General features: G+C 44.0%; 4 protein-coding genes across 4 annotated transcripts; 3 read left to right on the plus strand and 1 right to left on the minus strand.

Annotated features, from left to right (window-relative positions):
- The first annotated feature begins 8725 nt into the window (after nt 1–8725).
- On the plus strand, nt 8726–10796 carry SETTUDRAFT_167448 (uncharacterized protein). Its single transcript, XM_008024386.1, has 3 exons — nt 8726–9514; nt 9571–9659; nt 9715–10796. The coding sequence occupies exons 1-3, from the start codon at nt 8797–8799 to the stop codon at nt 10531–10533; spliced, it is 1626 nt and encodes a 541-aa protein (XP_008022577.1). The 5' UTR covers nt 8726–8796; the 3' UTR covers nt 10534–10796.
- Nucleotides 10797–12467: 1671 nt separating this feature from the next.
- On the minus strand, nt 12468–15399 carry SETTUDRAFT_167449 (uncharacterized protein). Its single transcript, XM_008024387.1, has 6 exons — nt 15058–15399; nt 14958–15007; nt 14564–14895; nt 14395–14516; nt 13100–14347; nt 12468–13046 (listed from the first exon to the last, which is right to left on the minus strand). Exons 1-6 carry the CDS (start codon nt 15261–15263, stop codon nt 12677–12679), a joined length of 2328 nt encoding a protein of 775 aa, XP_008022578.1. The 5' UTR covers nt 15264–15399; the 3' UTR covers nt 12468–12676.
- A 264-nt stretch (nt 15400–15663) lies between these two features.
- Nucleotides 15664–16499, plus strand: SETTUDRAFT_104469 (uncharacterized protein; the record flags this gene model as incomplete). Its single annotated transcript, XM_008024388.1, has 5 exons — nt 15664–15715; nt 15793–15843; nt 15893–15993; nt 16050–16195; nt 16244–16499. 5 exons carry the CDS (start codon nt 15664–15666, stop codon nt 16497–16499), a joined length of 606 nt encoding a protein of 201 aa, XP_008022579.1.
- A 1206-nt stretch (nt 16500–17705) lies between these two features.
- On the plus strand, nt 17706–18392 carry SETTUDRAFT_104245 (uncharacterized protein; the record flags this gene model as incomplete). The annotated part of the gene is made up of 3 exons (XM_008024389.1): nt 17706–17890; nt 17944–18215; nt 18286–18392. The coding sequence occupies 3 exons, from the start codon at nt 17706–17708 to the stop codon at nt 18390–18392; spliced, it is 564 nt and encodes a 187-aa protein (XP_008022580.1).
- Between the last annotated feature and the right edge of the window lie 2521 nt (nt 18393–20913).

Consider the following 20913-nt stretch of genomic DNA (forward strand, 5'->3'; position numbering starts at 1 on the left):
AGCGTGAGAAAGCGCTGTAGGTCTTCTGCTAATTCACTTACTAAGCAGATCGCGCAGTTAAGTAAGGGGGCTTAGCAGATGGCACATAAGATAGTACTTTTGACAGAGAAAATAACCACCCTTTAAGAGGCTCTAGACGAATCAAACAAGCGTAAAAGCCGCAAGCGGCGATACGTACGGACAGAAGAGACTCTTACTGTAGGCAAGGTACAAGAAGTATTAGCTGAACAGGCGGGTAGTAGTCGTGGCGACAGTGAGAGTGCGTCGAAGAGGGTGCGAGGAGAGAGGCGGTGCGGGCGTTGTAAACAGACTAGACATAACGCTCATACCTGCGCAGTTGATATAGATAGTGCAAGTGATAGCAGCCATTCTAATAATTAATTTAGTATATTGTAATAGTTTATTAACTGTGATAAAAGTGCGTGATAACGTCTCGACGTCGACGCGCTAGTGGGGCGTGAGCGACTCGCTTGGGTGAGCGACTCGCTTGTGAACCACGTTATATAACTATATATAACGTGTTTCACTAGTAAGTGGGCCACCCTAGTATGTAGGCCACTTCCCTATAATATCCCACCTTTGCAACAATAACGCGTAATATCTTAATAACATAACGCGTTAAAAACTTATACTAAAGTAGATCTATTTCTTACTATTACTAATTTTAATTCTAAATAATTTTAGAGTAAATAACGCGCTACTACTACCTATAGCGTCCTATAGATAATAATCTAGCGTTAATAAGCTAGATAGCGCCCTTAAAGCGATCAGAAGCTACTAGCAAGGCGCCTAATAAAACTAGAAAAGGAGGCTATTACTATGCGTGTAATAGTTAAGGCTAAGCGAGGACTACCCTATAAGAAAGACAACGTGCGAGATATAGCTAATAGACTACTCTAAGAGCGTGGCGGGAAGGAGGTAGGTAAGAACTAGGTTAATAGGTTTGTCTAGCGCAATCCTAAGCTACGTACGCGCTAGAGCTGTCTATATAATTACTAGCAAGCTCTCTATAAAGACCTAGCGCTTATTAAGGGCTAGTTTAAGCTAGTTTAGAATATAAAAGCAAAGTATAGTATTATAGACAAAGATATCTATAACTTTAATAAAACTAGCTTCATTATAAGTAAGATCTTATTATAGTTAGTTATTATAGGCTTAGATAAACTAAGAAGAATCAAGAAGATCTAGCTAAGTAATTATAAGTAGGTTATGCTAATATAAAGCGTTAGCGCAATAAGCATGCGTATCTTGGCGTTTTTTATCTTTACTAATAAGGTTTTAATTTCTACCTAGTTTATAGAGGATTTGCCACGTGACTAGGTAATCTAAGTTAGTCCTACTAGCTAGATAAATCATAATTCAGCGCTTAACTAGCTTTATTACTTTAATTCCTATGCGCGGCCTATAGAGACGTATAAGCTACTTATTATTAATAGCTATAAAAGCTACTACTTAGTGGATTTCTAAGATCTCTATAAAAAGATAAAGATAATCCTTCTCTATATACCTCCCCACTTATTGCACCTCTTATAGCCCCTTAATATAGGCTACTTTTTGCTATTAAAGCGCGCGTATAGTAATGCTATTTTAGTCTTTGTACGCAATTGTATTTACTACAGAGGGGTGACACGAAAAAAACGTCACTCAAAAAGTTGTTATTTTAAAACTTTGATATATAGCTGGAAAAAAATAGCTAAAAATAAACAGATTGCAGATCTAGAAAGCCAAGATCTCCTAGTTTGGCATAGTGAACCCACCTCCTGCTTAGTCAGCAGCCCTGAGCGAACAAAAATCCCCAAACTAGAAGCTTGAATAAATCTAAACTAAATATCTAGATTACTCTATTGTTTTTATATAAAAAGGTCCAAGTCTAATATGTATTCTAGATCTATCTTTGATCTCTAAGCTCTGACTGTTATAGTATACCTTTACTAGTTAGATCACGTGATATATAGAAGAGTCTGATTTCTTAGAGTATATTTATTTCTCGCTAAGAATAGAAGCTGATATTTAGTGTACCAGCTCTTAGCTTCTACTGCAGCTTGCCAACGCCTAGGTAGAGATAAAATACAATTATCTATATCCTGTTGTGGAATAGCTTGCCACTCTTCAAAAATAGCCCTAGTAAAAGCCGCTATACTCTTCTGGTTATTACCTAAGCCTAAAAAAGATCTAGATCTTTTAGATAAATGGTTTTTAAGTAAACTCCACACATTTTCTATTGGATTAAGATCTGGACTGTAAGGTGGATGAGGGAAGACTTCAATTGAATTTCTTTTAAACTAGCTGAAAACGTTTTCAGTAGTATGCATTCTGAAGTTATCCTGCTGAAACTTCCAGCCTAGATAGTAGTTAGTTATATCTATAATATATCCGAATTTGGGATTTATAGCTCTTTAATTAGGTGTGCTAGATTAATTCTTAGATATAAGAATATATATATTACTTACCTGGTTTTATATTAGGCTTTACTTAAGGTATTAAAACCTTACGGATATATTGGTGATTATTGAAGTTTGGAGAAGAATTTGGAGCCCGAATTACTACTAGATCAGATCTACCACCTATCCAAATTGCTCCCCAAACTTGGATAGTAATATCTCTTGCTATAACTCTATTAGTAATCAAGCTAAAAATCGATTGAAATATTAATAAAATACTAGACTAAAAATAGATACTTTTAGCCTATTAGGATTTTTTTTAACTTACATCTATTGGCTGTACAAACTTGTTCTCGACCTTGGCGCTTATTTTGGCGTTTTCTTACATATTCTCCTCTATATCCTCGGCCTCTTTGGATTGCTGACTCATCTGAAAATATTATCCTATCTAATCTAATATTAGATAGATTTTCCAGCATATCTTTAGCGTATTTTAATCTATTTTGAGCTTTTTCTTTGTTTAAAATTGATTTTTTCTTTGCAAGATTAATAGAATAGCCCTCTCTTTTTGAAAATCTCTGTAAAGTTCTGGTTGAAATATTGACGTCATTTTCAACTAATAATCGGCGATTTGTCTTTTTAGGGCTCCTAGTCAAGTCTCTATTAATAGATCTTTTATCTCTTTCTGAAAGCTTTGAAACTCCGCCTCTAATAACTCTTTCAAGCTTTCTTTTCTAATTTTTTTTCTTTTTAAATCGATAAATAGCGCCTCTAATAGCCTTAGGTGGCTTACTAAGTAAAATAGATATATTTTTAATGGCTATATTTGCCTTTAACAAACGGGCAACTTCAGCTTCAAATTTTGAAAATTTTGGATCCATAGTGAGGAATTAAGAAATCAGAAATTCAGGATAGAAAGAATCAAATATATAGTATATTATGACTAATTAGGCTTAGTAATACACTAAACCTAATTTAGTAACTTTGTCTTTAGAACTTAATATTCAATGCTAGAGGGTTGCTAAAAATAGAAAAAAACATGTCACGTGATCTTGTATATATAGACTATCACATATCTCAAAACTAAGCCTCTTTGAGTAAGGACTATTGTTTTACAATAAATGAAATTTTTATTATTTTAGTCTCCTATATTCTATAGTCTTTCTCCGCTCAGAGCTGCTGACTAAGCAGATAGTGGGTCCACTATGCCAAACTAGGAGATCTTGGCTTTCTAGATCTGCAATCCGTTTATCTTTAGCTATTTTTTCTAGCTATATATTAAAGTTTTTAAATAACAACTTTTTGAGTGACGTTTTTTTCGTGTCACCCCTCTGTATAAAGATAAAAGATAGTGGAAAACCAAGTAATAAGTGTAGTAATATATTTAAGCTTTTAGTAAATACTCAATATAATGATAAGAATTAAAGTATTTTGAATAAAGCTAAGAATGAAGCTAGTATAAAAGAGCTACTACTTCTATTATGAAAGCATAAAAGACTATCTTAGTACTATAATAATAAGTTATAATAAACATTATCTTATTTATTTTTAATGCCTTTATTATTTTAAAACGCGCCCTACTTATTTATAATAACTAAATATAATTAATAAATCACTGATTATTATATAATTTCTTAATATAAGTACTCTATACTTAGCATAAGTACTCTATACCTAAGTACACCTATAGATAGTATAACCTAACTCTATCTCTACTTAATATTTATATAACTTAACCCTACCTCTACTTATGCTATAGTCTACTTAACTCTACCTTTACCTATAGTCTATATAACCTAACCCTACCTCTACCCTAGGTCTGTACGACCTAACTCTATCCCTACTTAACATCTGTGCGACTCTACCCTACTCTATACCTATCTTAGGAACCCTATACCCATTCGCTAGTCTACTTATTTCTTTTATTTATTTCTATTATAAAACTCTACTAGGCTTATTATATAATTTAAGCTTTTATATACTTATTATAAACATTTACGGCTTTCTTGTAAAAGGCTTTAGAGCTTGATTTAACTCTAGAATTTAACAAGTAGCATTTTTCTTTTTTTATATAGTTTTAGGCCTTTAGATATAGTAAGAACTTCTATAGTTATATATAAAGTAGCCTTAAAATATGAATTTAATGTAGCTCTTTTACTACTTTTAAATAATACTTTTAGTAAAAACTTTACTTAAGTATTGCTATATATAATAGCTATTATAAAAATAGTTAAGAATAATAAAATCTTATCGAACTGAATAATATTCTTTCAATTTTTAAGTGTCTAATTTTTATAAGTAAGATACTACTTAAGTATTTTTTATTTTATTTTTATTATTAACGTGGTCCATAAGCGAGCGGACACCTCCCCACTAGCGCGTTAACTTTAACATGTGTAACGGGCTGAACGCCCTTCGCCTCCCATACTCGTCTACGACCTCGTTTACTCCACCTGCCCGGCCTGATTGTTACCCTAGCAACCAGCATTGTATATAGATAGCTACGTAGCCGAGAGCTTAGCTCTCTATCGAATACAATCTTGTTACCTTGGCCTGTCCGATCGTGCTCCCGAGCTTAAGACTACCCTCCGGGGTCGAGCCCCTTACAACATGTTATTATAGCCTTTTATTATAACTAGTTAATAAACTATTATAATATACTAAATGAATTATTAAAATTACTATTATTACTTACACTATCTATCTTAACTACGCAGGTATAAGCGTTATGTCTGGTCTGCTTACAACACCTACACCACCGCTCTCCTTACACCCTCTTTAACGCACTCTTACTATTACTATAACTACTAAATGCTTATTTAGCTAATACTTTTTATACTTTACTTATAGTAAGAGTCTCTTCTATCTATATATATCGCTGCTTATCGCTTTTACGCTTATTTAACTTATTAAAAGCTACTTAAAGTGTACTTATTTCTTCTATTATAAGCGTTATTTTATATGCTATTTGCTAGGCCCCCTTACTTAACTATGTAATCTACTTAGTAAGTAAATTAGTAGAAGGTTTATAGCGTTGTCTTACGCTCTCTTAAATAAGACTAATTTAAGATGTAACGGGCTAGGTAGCCCGCTACAGTACAGATAGCGGTGGCTATCTTATGTATCAACTACGCAACGATATCAGCAGCTCTGATATCTTGTGCCAGCCTTTTTGGCGCGGTGGGCGCGTTGTAGTTGCGTGCGCAGTCTAATAGGACTCGACCCGTTACATAAGACTTAACTTTACACGCGTTGCGTAGTGTCTGCGCCTACTAGGCAGCTACCTATTATAGTAATTAACAAGGTGCCTGCACTACTACATTAAGCTTAGATAGCATAGCCTATAGGTCGTGTAAGACTAGACTAGCACCTCTAAAGCTAGCTTAGATATTCTCCTTTATAATAGACTACTTAAAAGCAGCCTTAAAGGCTAGTAGGAAGGTTTCCTTGCTAATATAGTAGGTATAGTTGCGTGCTAAGCCTAAAACAGCGTTGCTATACTTGCGCTTTAACAGCGAGAAGTAGGCGACGTTAAAGGGCTATAATAGGTAAGATAAGTGTAAAGGCATATAGAGAAGAATAATATTCTTCTCCTTGCAAAGATCTTAAAAATTAATAGAGTAGTAGCTCTTATAGCTATTAATAATAAGTAGTTAATACCTACTTATAGTATACCTCTTTATGTAGGTATGAAAGTGCTCTAACTAGGCAAGACTAAGCTAATTATTTATCTAGCTATTAGAACTAATTTTAAGAACTTAGTTAATAGGCAAATTCTTAAACTAGATGTTAATAAGCACCTTACTTATAAAAATAATAAAGGGTAGTATCTAGCAACCTAATGCGCCTACGCCTTAGATTATAGTAACCTACTTATAGTTGCCTAGCTATATCCACTTCCTTTTCTTATATTCTTTTAAGCTTATAATTAATAACTATAATAAAATCTTACCTATTATAAAGCTAGTTAGTTTTATTAAAGTTGTAGATCTTATTATCTATAATACCATACTTCTACTTTATCGCCTAGACTGAGTTAAACCAGCGCTAGATAGCTATTAGGTTCTTATAGGCGGCTTACTAGTAATTATAAGAATAGCTCTAGCGCGTATAGAGCTTAGTAGTCTACCTAATAAAGTTATTAACTTAGTTCTTACAAATAGAGTTGCTACTACGCTTCTCTAATAGTTTATTAGCTATTGCTTAAACCTTAGCCCTTGGAGGCGCAAATTCTTACGTAGACTTTTTAAGAATACGCCCAATAATAGCCTTCTCTTCTAGCTTATTTAAGCGCTTTAAATTTAGTTTATAGTTACGTCAAGAGTGTCTTCTAGCACGTTAGTAAAATAATGTTATTTAAAAGACGCTATAGATCTTAGTAGCATGTTTAACACTCTTTACACGTTAAAAATTAATATTAGAAATAGTAAATTAAATTTTAGCTTTAGAAAAAGTTTATTAAATTTAATATAGTTAAGACATAACGCGTTGTAGTATAAACGTTAACGCGCTAGTAGGGAGGTGTCCGCTCGCTTGGTGTGTCCGCTCGCTTATGAACCACGTTAACTTAAACTTTTTTATTAGCTTTATTTTATTATAACTAGCCACTTAAAAGACTTTTTATATAGTAGATAATAAAATATTATAGCTATAAATTCTAGGATTGCTTATAATGTTAGTATAGCTTTTCTTTCTTTTATACTTTTTATAGCGTATATGCTTAAGAGTAGTATTATATATTTCTTTTTATTTATAAAGATATCTTATATATAAGTTATCTGTTAAGTACTATAAAAAGATCTTAATTAGGCGTATATTAGGCTTCAAGTCTTACTAGTAGGCTTTACTATAAATGAAGTTAATTATACGTAGTAATTTGCTTATTATTTTTATCATTCTGCGTATAGATTTAATACTAAAAAGTAACTTTAATATAATAATAAAAAAGTAAGTTAATATATTTATATTTAGAGCTATAGTAAATTAAAAATACTTAGAAAAAATAAGTATATGAGCTATTGCTAGCTTTGAAGAATTAGTGTAGGCGCTAAGAATAGTTGGGCCGATAGGCTGGCGGCTTAGCGTGGCGCTAGCAAGAACTTTTGACAGTCACCTCCGTACAGTACATCCATACGTACACCCGCCGATCTGCCGCGAGTCGGCTTATGGACACTAATAACAGTATTTACTAACAGTCACCGTCCGCCGCACCGGGAGCCGGGTAATCCGCCTGGAGCACGCTACACGCCAGTGGTGAGTATTTGCTTGGCTCTCGCACCCTCCGAGGCGGCGGCCTTATTCTGTTTCCATCCACCCACTGGTTTCGTGGCGTTGTGGGTCCCCCGAAGCTATGGTCATGGGTTTTCATGTCCGCTCGAGGCCCCCCTCCCTTACGCCGAGGTGATGCCGGGCCGGTGTGTGTGTGTGTGGGTGTGGGTGTGGGTGTATGTGTAGGTGTGGGTGTTGTTAGCTAGCATCCGCGGGAAGGGAGCGGATGGGGGCCAGAAACAGAGGGGTGGGACTCCACTACGCCATGGTTTCCGCTAGCAGTATGGGTATATCGAAGACGGATCCCCATGGGTGTGTTCCCCAGACTGGTGGATCGCTCTGCTCGGGGTCTGGCTAAGGCCGAGGGTGCGCCCTCTACGCACATAGTAGGTAAAGGCAAGTCGGGCTCTGGAGGTCAGACCTACCTGCGGCTCTCTCTGTAAGATTACATGTGAAAACGCGTTATCTCGGGTCAGCGCGCGATATACCCATGGCAGTTATTTATTATCGTTGTCGTTCCGCGGCGTGTACATAGGGCATACCTGCGTGAGATGGGTGACGAGGCGTACCATAAGGTTTGTTGTGGACTTGGATATGCGAAACGCTTCTCTTGTAGTACATGCGGTAAAACACTGCCCATGTCGTTCTAGAAATTTTCCCAGGCCATGTATCAACCGCACACACTACTTGGGGAAATAGATATGCGCCTTGGGTAAGAGTAAGACGACGGATAGTCTTCACGACTACGTCAAGTCACAGGAATCATGCAGGTATATCAAACGGCGACATACCTTGAGCACCACTAACCGTCCGCTAAGATCAAATCCAACCGGAGCTGTCTTTCTGCTTTTAGCTAATGGCGCCGCCACGGTCTGGGTGTAGGTCAGCACAACTGACGATTTTGTGTTCGCTCGGAGCTGTCAAGTGTCGACTCTCCGTTTAAACCCGAACGTCCGATGGCGAACGGGTAAGTATACCCAAGAAGCCGAGCCTCGACGCATTTCTTAACCGTCAATCATTTCGACAACAACTCCCCTTTACTCTTCTCCAACGCCTATTTTGCCAAGCCGGGTGCAGATCTGTCGCGCCTGATGACAAGCACTTGACTTTACACCAGAGGCGATCTTAATCACCAGCAGTCGACACAATGACACAACCAGAGCAAGCAGCACCGCAACATTCCCCCACAAGGGACGAGATTATCGAGCAAGCAGCTCTGGAAGGTCACGATGCGGACATCCCAGGTAGCCTTGGCTACATAGACGAAAAGTCAGGTCAAGCCTCGGGAGTAAAAGACGAGGGGAAAGACCTCGAAAGGGGTATTGTGGGCGGGTCATCCGTATCCAGCGCGACTGAGTTAGGGCAAGAAGAAAAACAAGAGCGGGATCCCAACATTGTTGACTTTGACGGCCCGGACGATCCGGAGAACCCCCTCAACTGGCATCCGTTCAAGAAATGGGGCGCAGTGGCTCTGGTATCTGCCATCACGTTTCTCACGCCGCTTGCGAGTTCACAGTTTGCGCCTGGCGTGCCAGAACTCATGCGCGAATTCCACTCGACCAGCACAGTGCTTGCAGGCTTCGTGGTATCGGTTTATGTCCTGGGGTACGCTGTTGGACCGCTGATCATCGCGCCGCTATCTGAAATGTATGGGCGCCTGCCGCTCTACCACAGTTGCAACCTCCTTTTTGTCATCTTTACGATTGCAGCCGCCGTCGCCAAGAACATGGGCCAGTTTATAGTGTTCAGGTTCTTCATGGGATGCTTTGGAGGTGCACCTCTCGTGCTTGGCGGCGGTACAATTGCCGATTTGATTCGTAGGGAGCAGAGGGGAACCGCCATGGCTGTGTGGATGATGGGTCCTAGTAAGTTCAATAAGCGGCTCTTGTGGGAGAAGGCTTTGAGCTAATGTGTCTGACAGCCGTGGGACCTTGTGCTGGCCCCATTATTGGTGGTTTCCTTACCGTTGCCAAAGGATGGAGATGGAACTTCTGGTTCGTGGCCATAGTAGTAAGTTGCCTCTCTTCGAAAAATTTCCGTCCTGTGGGTAGAACTGACCTTGCAGGGTGGTGCCTTCTTCCTCATGTCCGTTGCCCTCATGTCCGAAACCTCTCCCATGATCATCCTCGAGCGCAAAGCCAAGCGGCTCAGAGCCTCAACCGGCAACCCCAAGCTCCGTTCCAAACTCGACAATGGCATGACTCCCAAGCAACTCCTAAAATACTCGATTGTCCGCCCAACTAAAATGATCTTTACTTCGGCAATCGTCATCGTCATCTCAGTCTACATTGCCATTGTGTACGCCTACTACTACATCCTTTTCACCACCTTCACTGGAGTATTCGAGAAGCAGTATCATTGGAAAGGCGGCGTAGTGGGCCTTTCCTACCTTGGTGTGGGCTTGGGCTCGCTCATCGGCCAAATGACCTACGTCTATTTTGGAAACAAATCGGTCAACAGACACATCAAACGTGGCGACTTTAAACCGGAGCACCGCATGCCCCTGATGTGCCTTGGCGCCTTCTTGATTCCCGCTGGTCTCTTCATGTACGGCTGGTGTGTCCAGTACAAGACGCACTGGATAGTGCCTATTATCGCAACCGGTATTACTGGTGTCGGCATCTTGTTTATGTGGATGCCGGCGACGACCTATCTCGTTGATGTGTTTACCATCCATGCTGCGAGCGCCATGGCGGCAAACACAGTGCTGAGGAGTATACTGGCGGCATTTCTCCCGTTGGCTGGTCCAGACATGTACAAGGCGATGGGATATGGGTGGGGGAACAGCTTGCTAGGGTTTGTGGCCGTGGCAATGATTCCGGTTCCGTTTGTTTTCCTCAAGTACGGCGAGAGGATTCGGTTGAACAGTAAAGTGAACTTTTGAGGTCTCGCTCGAAGTGGGAAAGAAAAAAGTCCTTGTGTAAACTGGAATCTGGTTTACATGGATATTTGCGGAATAGAAAACTTTCTTGCCATAGGGACATATTCCTATTAATGCGAATTAGCTTATGTTCTGATGAGGGGGAGATGATGAAAAGGCTTATCCAGACTGCATAGGTATAGGCATCTTGACGATTTGATAGATTCAAACGATACTTTAGAAAGTACACGTTTCTCCTGGGTAGTAATATTAAAAATGAAGAATGGACATTGTGTTTACTTAGACCTAGGGTGGCTGATAAGGGGTAGGGGAGGGGAGTGTTGCAAAGAAATAAGGAGGAGTAAAAGTCCTTGATAAGCTAACGTGTTCTTCCTGGTGATTTTGATACCAAGATATTTCTTCAAGCTTAAATCTCCGTTACTTACAGCAAATCTTTTCTACACCCTGACTGTCCTGAGATAACATGAACCTTGATTTGTGTGCGTATCAACAACCATGTCACTCTTACTGTGTTGTGCCGCTTCTTACGTATTGTAGCTTGACGTGTAGTATTGTGTGGTCCTTGGGGCCAATGCATGATCCGAGGGTACTATTGCTGCAGCGGGTGCGGAAGCAGCTGAGATGAATTTTAGCGAGGCTGAGCTGGTGGCGGAGACCGAAGCAATAGTGACAATGGTCAAGCCCATTAAGCCGCGCCAAGCATTCTTGTGTCATGATTGGCAGGGGTCTCAGCTGATCTCCGCCCATCACCACCCATCTAGATTATCTAGATTAATAAAACAACAAAACGAACTCGCCACCTACTTCCCTGCACACCCTAAAACCTACATAAAAAGAAACATTAAAACGTCTTATAACTTATTTTTAACTTAAAATAGCTATATAGACCTTATTATAGCTATAAAGAAGGAAGTAAAGCTATTATTTTCTATCTATGCGCTTAAGAATAATACTTCGTATAGATATTTTTAATTAAGGTAATATTTATCTATACTATACTTATCTAAAAGTAGTAGCCTATACCTCTAGTATCTAGATTAATAAAATAATAAAATAAACTTGCTACTTACTAGCCTATACACCCTAGAACTTATATGAAAAGAAACCTTAAAATATTCTATAACTTATTATCAACTAAAAATAGCTATATAGACCTTATTATAGCTATAAAGGGGGGTAAAGCTGTTATTTTTTATCTATGCGCTTAAGAACCACGCTGCGCATAGACATTTTCGATTAGGGTAATATTTATCTATACCGTACTTATCTAAAAGCGGTGGCCCACACCCCTGGCATGCTTTGTTTTACATGGCAAGGGTGCAAGGTAGCTTTACTGCGCTTACTGCGTGGTACTCCAACGCAATTAGCCCTTTTCCTCACACCAGCGATTTGATGGGCATCCTTGTCTGACAGTTCTCGAAATGGCAAGTGTAGAAGTGCATTGCAGGCTAAAGTAGCACGAGTATTACAAGGTACATATAACCACCACTCAAGGAACATGACTACTTGAAGCCACGTCAGCGATACAAAGGCGCGGCATTTCCGACACTCAAGAAGGCACTACTGCATGAACGTTTCGTTGTCTCTTGGTCGACTATAATGCTGGAATGGAAAATACTGGAATAACAAAACTCACCGATTAACAAAACTATCCAGTTCAAACTGCGTAAACTTAATTAGGTGCGATGATAGAGTATTTAACCATCCCATACTATAGCAGCTGACTCGCTACACAAATTCAATACTGGTATATAAAGCATATGTATTCATGTAAATATGTCGCGACGTGTGTGGCTAATAACGAGCAGCTGCTTTACTTCGGCGGTGGCAGTGTTCGTTCCAGTTAGTCCACCAAGAGCATGTCATGTATCCAGGAGTACTACCATGACTAGTCTTTGCACATCGCAATGCACCTCACACCATATTCCATTACTTGACAGGTTTCATTTTATGGGATATCATATTGCAGGAACTAGAGAGCGTGTTCCAGCCTTCTCAGATGTCCCTTACAGAGTCAGTCAAAGGAAAAAAGTTACACCTGTCAGTGGTGCCTATTCACTATGCTTCCTCATTTCATATTCTTCATTCCTCTTGCGCCTCATATGCACCCTACTCCGTCTTCAAGTTCTTCTCCACCCAAATAGACTTAGACCTTGTTCTCCAATCTACGCTCGTCCCTCAGCTTGACCAGCTTCTCAACAGCTTCGTCGAGCGGTACAATGACGCCACGCTGTTGCGTCTCCTGGTCATCACGGTTTCTCCAGTTGACAGCCCGAGCAGCTTGTTCCTCAGCACCGACAACCATGATGAAGTTGTATAGCGCCAATTGCGCTGTACGAATTTTCTTTTGCATCGTGTTCCCACTGATGTCAATGTCTGCGTGCAGACGGTTCTTGCGGAGCACGGCTTGAACTTCCTTGACGTAGTCGTTGGCGCCAGGCATGACAGGAATGACCATGACTTGGCGAGGTGAGATCCAGAAAGGCCATCGGCCGGCAAAGTGCTCTGTCAGAATGCTGTACTCAGTCAGCAAACGCATTTCAAGTTTGATGTACAGAACCAGACTTACGCAATAAAACGCTCAAAGGAGCCATAGATGGCACGGTGAATCATGACAGGTCGTGCATAACCCGGTTGCGGCTCATCAGACTTCTTGGCTACGGTACCATCAGCGCCTTCAGCCTTCTTCTGCTCAGCTTGTCCGCCTTCCTGTGGTTGATCCTTGGCCTTTGTGGGAATGACTTCGGAAGTCATGTACTCGAGCTTGAACTGATTCGGTAGCTGGAAGTCGAGCTGAATGGTAGCACACTGGAACTCTCGCTTGAGAGCATCGGAGATGGTAATGTCAATCTTGGGTCCGTAAAAAGCACCGTCACCAGGGTTAAGCTCCCAGGCGCCGCCACCTTCAGCTGTGAATTGATTCAGTGCTTCGGTCAGCTTTGCCTCAGCTTTGTTCCAGGTTTCAATGTCACCAAGAAAGCCCTCTGGACGGGTACTCAGCTTCAACTTGAATGTGAAACCAAACTTGCCATATACCGCTCTCAGGAAGTCGAACAGGCCTGAAATCTCTTCGGTAATCTGATCTTGCGTACAGAAGATATGAGTGTCATCTTGCTGGAATCTGCGTACACGGGTAAGGCCCGTGAGTGCACCGCTGGCTTCGTTTCGATGTAGGATACCAAAGTCAGCCATGCGAATGGGCAATTCTCTGTAACTGCGCTCACGGTGCCCGAAAATCAGGCAGTGGCCAGGGCAGTTCATTGGCTTCAATGCCCACTTCTCTTTCTCAACATCGAAAGTGAACATGTCTTCCGAGTAGTGTTGCCAATGGCCAGAAATCTTCCACAGCGACGAGTTGAACATGTTTGGTGATCCAACTTCCTGGTATCCGCGGTTCCAGTACTCTTCGCGCAGGAAGGATTGCAACGTGTTATAGATGATTTGACCGTGTGGGAGGAAGAAGCATGAGCCAGGGCTGTACTCGTGGAAGAAGAACAGCTCTTGTTCCCTTCCAATCTTGCGGTGATCACGCTTGGCAGCCTCCTCGAGGAACTTGAGATGCTGCTGCATCGAGTCCTTGTCAGGGAACGATACACCGTAGATACGCTGTAGACTGTCGTTTTTGGCGTCACCCAGGAAGTATGATGCCGAGTTCTTCATGACCTTGAACTGTTTTATCCGGCCAGTGTGTGGTACGTGTGGTCCTCGGCAGAGATCGATGAGTGGTCCGTTGCGGTATACGGTAGTGAAGGTGCCATCGGGAATCTTGTCCTTGATAATGTGCTGCTTGTACTTGTTCGACTTGAACATCTCGAGCCTGATGTACGTCAGATGAATTCGTTACAGACGGATGTCAAGCCTTACAAATCGTCTTTGGACAAGGTCAAACGCTCAAAGACCTGCTTCTCCTTGACAATATTGTTGACAATCGTCTCTAGCGGCTTGTGGTCGGCGTGGTCCACTGCAGCATTGTCCGGGAGTGCCATCTGTCGCATAATCAGCAGTGTCTCTAGGCCTTTGCGATACCACCAACCTCGTAGTAGAAACCATCTTCAATAGGGGGACCGATACAGAGATCGCAGCCGAACCTGCGTTCCGAGGCCTCTCCTAGGATATGTGCGCTCGAGTGCCAGAAGACCTTCTTGCCTTCAGGATGGTCAAATGGCAGGAGCTCGAGCTTGCAGCTCTGCTCCAATGGCCGCTCAAGATCCCATAGTGTTTCCTCCGGAGTGCCCTTGTCTAGACGTGCGACGACAGTGCGCTCAAATAAGCTCTTTGAGATGTTGCGTGCAATGTCGGCAGGGCTGGTAACCCATGATTCGCCTTCAATGTTCTTCCCGTCCTCAAGCGTAATGGTGATTTTCTCTGTCGAAAGAGCAACTGTCAGTACTCTGTGGGGGCGTCTCGTGCAGACGTGAGCAGCATACCGTGGGGCTTTTGAGCAATCTCTTCGTCGTACTTGGCCTTGAGCTTCTCACTGAGGCGTCGTCAGCATGCAGTTTTTCAAACTTGCAGTTTGTGGCTCACAAAATCTCGATACGATGGTCGATGTAGGCTGGCGGAGGGTCAAGCATCAACGGACGGCCATCGCCGGCATCGCCCTTGGCCTTTTTCTCCTTCTTCGGCTTTGGGGCCTTGTTTCCTTTTTCCTCGGCCTTTTGCTCAGCTGAAACGGCCATGTTCTTCACTCCCTCGACAGCCGAGGTGACGGCATCTTTGACGGCGTCCGCCATGTTGCTGCTGCTGTCGAGTCTGAAGCGCGTTGGGCGGATGGAAAGGGCAGTTGTGAGTCAGTCACTGCACAAGGTGAGGTGACTCGGGACGTTGTGAGGATGCAATGGGGCGTGTCGCAAGTGGGAGGCCTGGCGTGTCTCCAAGCCAGTCGGGAGAATCGAATCTGGGTGCAAGGCAACGTCAGACTCATAGACAATTTCAAAAGACTCCGCGCGCACGACAGCCCACTTGGGCTTGGCAGGTGCATTTGGTGGGGGTATGCGGCGGCAAGGATCCGTCGGCAAAACGTGGCGCCGATTGGTCGCGGCTTTCCAACTTCATTTTCAGTTCGAACTTTTCGCGAAGCTCTGGATCAAGCTCACCTTTTGCGCACCGACCACACTCGACACTTCAGAAACAATGGCATTTCGCGGAACTCCTCGTGGCGGTCGCGGCGGCGGCTTCGGCGGACGTGGTGGATTCTCTGCGCGCGGAGGTATGCATGGCACACTTGGAGCTGTACAGGATTTCCCAGCTAATGCGCGACAGGACGCGGCGGAATGGGAGCTTCTTCTTTTGGACCTCCAGACACTGTCGTTGGTATGCAAAGCACCTGGAAACAGCGAGACTGTAGCTGATTTTTCTTCAGAAATGGGCAAATTTGTACACGACTGCGAAAACGAAATGTTCTGCGAATCGATAAACACCAAGATTCCCTACTTCAACGCGCCCATCTACCTGGAGAACAAGGTACATACACTGCGAACACAACAGAAGAGGAGAAAAGTGGGCTGACCCGTCTGCAGACGCCCATTGGCAAGGTTGACGAGATCATGGGCCCGTTGAACCAGGTCTACTTCACCATCAAGCCGCAAGAAGGCATACAGGCAAAGTCGTTCAAGGCCGGCGACAAATTTTACATTGGAGGCGACAAGCTGCTCCCCCTTGATAGGTAAGACGACAGACTAGCCTTCCAATCTGGTGCGCTAACAAAGGCTAGGTTCCTGCCCAAGCCCAAGCCCGTCGGAGGCGTTACAAAGGTCAAGAAGCCCGCTGGTGCAGGCCGTGGAGCACCACGAGGTGGATCTCGCGGCTTTGGAGGCCGCGGTCGTGGCGCACCGCGAGGACGAGGCGGACCTCCGGGACGTGGAGGCTTTGGTGGCCGTGGTGGAGGTCGTGGCGGAAGCGGTGGCTTCTCAAGAGGTGGACGCGGTGGCGGTGGCGGTTTTGGCGGACGCGGACGAGGAGGATACTAAGTGCTTCGGTTTGGGACGACGATGACCTCACCCGCGACACGCTGAAGAGCGCGACCGTTTGCGCTGCTGTTTCGGCCGAGCCTACGACTACCCACCGATACCATGATCATTTGGCGGCGTTTTGGAGTTGCTATGGGATCACTGTTACATGTCGAAAATATGGCGCCCTATGGCGTACATTCTGAGACGAATGCGCGGATTTGTTTTTCTAGCCAAATTACTTCAGTTTACATGTATTCGCAAGGACGGGCAGTTGAATGGGCCTTCAAGATGGTGTGCATGGCTGATACTTGACGTGGAGTGACATGGCGACCACGCTACCAGGCAGGGAGAAGCACCAAAAGACCAGCATGTAGACAAGTCACCAAGACAAGATGCCAAACAAGCATGGAAGGCTGCACAACGTCTCATGTTGATTGCGATCATCTGATGCGTGGTGGAATTGCTTCCTGATGAGCCAGCAGTCGAGGGCGTAAGTGACATGACCAACATTAGCACTCTCAACAGGCGCAAAAAAAGCAATATGGAAAGCAATACTAGGGCGCAGTGATGGCAACGTCACAACTATTCAATGCTCCGAGTCATCCTCGGCGGTCGAAACCCTGCCCCTTTGCCATGGAGCTTCGTGCGGCGGCCAATAAAGTTATTTGCATTGTACCAGCCATCCCGACCCAGCCCAACCTCCTCACCGGTGGTCACGGCCACCCGCGGAAGCATCAACAGCAACAGGTTTTGTAGGGCTTCGGCAACTTGTGCGACTCTCTTACCGCAATTCTTTGCTTTTTCCTCTACACTTTTGCATCTCGAGGAAAGCTTTCAGACACCGCCGGGCTCTCCGCATTCTTCCCCGCCGACAATCTCACGTTGTGTTGACGTACGCCCGTCACGTCACTCCCTGTCTGCGCCAATCCTTACGTCGACGGTACGACGGCGCTCTACGACTCGACAACACCGTCGTGAGGAAGAGATTCCATACCGCCCAAGGTTCCCGAGGTCCTGCGTGATTGAAAAGAACAAAAGAGATATTGCGACGCCGCCAAGTCACTGCATAACAGCCCACGGGAAACACGGCACACCCGCCCAGGGTACAAGAGACACCACGCGGCTACACGAGCGCAACGAGATTCCTATCCTGACACGACCACGACTGGAAGCGCACCTCTCAAAAACGCTCGACCAAGCCCCAAGACTCGATAGACCGGCGCAATGGCGCGCGCAGGACACTCAGGCACGATTGTAGGCTCGGCAGTAGTCGTACGGGAAAAGTATTACTGGCCAGACCTTCAGCTCAACATCTGGACAATCATCATGCTGGTGACAGCAGGGTTGATATTGGGCGTGAATGCGCAGTTTATGGATACACAGAACCAGATGGGGTTGGGAACGCCATGGTACGTCAACATGCTCCGCCTCGACAGACAACCGCTAATACGAGTTTGCACAGGATCATGCCCTACGGCGTCACAGTGGGCGCTCTTGCTATTCTCTTCATCATCATCGAACTCGTCTACATTGCGCAACGCCGACTCCTGCCTGGCATCATGATGTTGCTTTCCTTCATCTTGCTCGTCCTCTTCATCGCCGGCGTCATCGGAACCGCGATACAGCTCTTTGCCGGACCCAACATCAACAACCAATGCAATACCTATGTATTCAACCTTGATGTAAAGGGGCCGAGCCTTGAAACGCTGGCATATTTGCAACAGAAGAACATCTGTAAGTGGCTTTGCTTTCTTCCAGGAATGGAAGACATGGAATGACCGAGTGGCTAATCAACCCGGATTAGGTCAATGTTGGCAGGCCCAATTTGCCTTTTGGATCATTGGGACCGTGTTTCTCATCTGGATGATGGTCATGGCGAGTCAAGTCAACTCGAACGCCTATGTCCGATGATCGGGCGGCCTGGTGTCAACTTCTCTTCTCTTCTCTTCTCTTTGTCTTATCTTTCTAGCTCTATTTTTCCTTTCTTTATTTTTCACAGCTCATACGGGACGTGTCTACGACGGTGACAATGCTCAGTCTGTATGATGTAATTGAACGGCGACAGCAACAGCGAAGGATGCTTGAGGCACAACGGATGAAACGAGATACCAATTGGATTGACGCATAGTAACGAAACAGCACATGCGTATGATAGTTAGCAATAGTCACGAAGAACGAAAGAAGTTATTTCTCGGCGCATAGTATAGCGATGAAAGACGAAGACCCTACGACCATCTACGTAACCAGCTAACCCAGGCACGTGTACTCGGGCCTGCATCCATCCGTCATCTAATCCATCTGCATATTTTCCCCGCATACCCGCAGCACTCTGAACCATGGTTCCAAGGTCACGAGTGCGAGCAAGCCGCTTCCCTTGTTATCATCGCCATGGCTTGCTAGCACAGAAATCCCACGGGCACCACTGCCACTAATCAAGGTTTTGGCCAAGGGTGAAACAAGGCATAAGCGCGCAGGCATGACGATTGCAAAGACAGGCATAAGGTAAAAAGGAAAAAAAATGGTTTTATTACCAGTCAGCAAGATGGCAATGGTACGAGGGGCGGCGGATACGTCCGTATGTGGGTGTAGAGACGATTACGCTGCTCTCCCGTTAATTGCTCCTCGGACCCCCAAGTTAAGCCCTCGAGCACGCGCGCTCCGGATGCGGTGCAAAAGTAACCAAGGGATATTTTCTTTGTCATTTTCTTCTTTGTGCACGACTCGTGCGGTGGTGAGGGAAACCCGCTACGTCATGTGATTTGCATGTCAGATGCCACACAGCCCCGAGCATCATCGCAAAGACGGCCGAACTGAGACACTCCCTTACAGCTTCTCCAAGTCAGTTAGCCCGTTACACCTAGGCGTAAGCATAATAAAAGGAAACAACAGAAAAAAAAAAGGTGCATCCGTTCCGTCCGTTCCGCCCACCAGCCCATCACCTAGTCGACGCCTAAACGACACAATGACGAGGACACGAGACAAAAGTAGCAAAAGGTATCCCGTTTGCGGGCGTTTACAAAACCCCTGTCGCCAAACCAGCCACACTACAACAGCCAAGCGAGCAGGCAAGCAAGCAAACAAGCTAGCCAACCGCCCAAATCGGCGATGTGTGCCACCCCGCCTCCCATGTCATGTCGTATTATTCCTAGCCAATACCCTGATATATCCGCGACGCACGCATCCATGCAACCGGCCAATGGTGTGGCGGATACACAGCCCAGCCCAGCCAGCCAGCCAGCCATCTATCCATACATACATGTCTGCGTATTGTTATCCAAACAAAGCTTACCTCATCACCCGGCGATTCCGTATCGTAACGTATAGAATTCCGTCGGCCGGGAGATACCAATAGCCGCTATAATTTAATACTACTGTTTCTGGTTATGTTGTGCGTATCCACGAGTCGAGGTATAACAGGGAACAACCATAGTAATAACAGCGGCGAATAAAGCTTTCAATACTCGGAATATTGCTAGCGGGGAATATCGGTTACGAAGACATTGGATACTTAAGGGGGGGGGGAATATGTATAGGGAAGGGTGATATTTACTCCACCTGCCTGCCTGATACATGTGCGCTCTAGGCCGAAGGCGGGCTGGTGTGACAGTGGCAATGCGAATGGGAGAAGGGAGAATGATACAAACGCAGATATAGTCTTGATATGCTTGTTTGGATGAGAGTGTGTAGATGAGTTTAGTCTCGTTTAGTTGCGTTGGTGATGGCGATGGTGATGGAATAGCAATGACGATGGTAGTAACGAGATGCGAAAACAGCATCAGGAGCAAGTACAATCATTATACCGATGATAAAACAAGTGTATACACGCTAACAACCAAGTCCTCCCCCACATCTATCAAATTCACACAGCTATAGCTATTTCTCACACTTCATCACAACAACGCATCGCCATTCCCCTCTCTACATAGCTGTGCCGCATACACAGAACCTTATTTATCCTATCCTATCCTATCGCATTACCAGAAACCCTCCATACGTAGTATTCACCCCCTCCAAAAAAATGCGCTATAATATTACATACCTACACGTATTCATAGCAAACACACACACACACACAATACGTAGCAACCGAAAAAATACACGCAACCAATCACAAGTCATGGGAGCAGCGTCGGGGTTCGTCGTCGGGGGAAAACCGCCCGCCCGCCCGCTCATCGCTTACCGAGGAACAAACGAACGAATCAACCGACCGACCAACCGACCAACCAATCAAGGAAGAGGGGAGAAAAAGAGGAGCGGGAAGAAGAGAGAGAAAGCGAAAACCCTAAATCAGGGTGAACAGACACACGTATGCAAAGATTAATAAAAAAAAGGTGACGTGTGAAGAGAAATAGCGTGTAGACTTGATTCGTTGTCTATTTTACCCATTTTACTTATTGATTAGTATCATTTTGGTTTAGGTTTTGGTTTCGGT

Source organism: Exserohilum turcica (genome assembly GCF_000359705.1).
Source record: "Exserohilum turcica Et28A unplaced genomic scaffold SETTUscaffold_12, whole genome shotgun sequence".
Taxonomy (NCBI): Eukaryota; Fungi; Ascomycota; class Dothideomycetes; order Pleosporales; family Pleosporaceae; genus Exserohilum; species Exserohilum turcicum.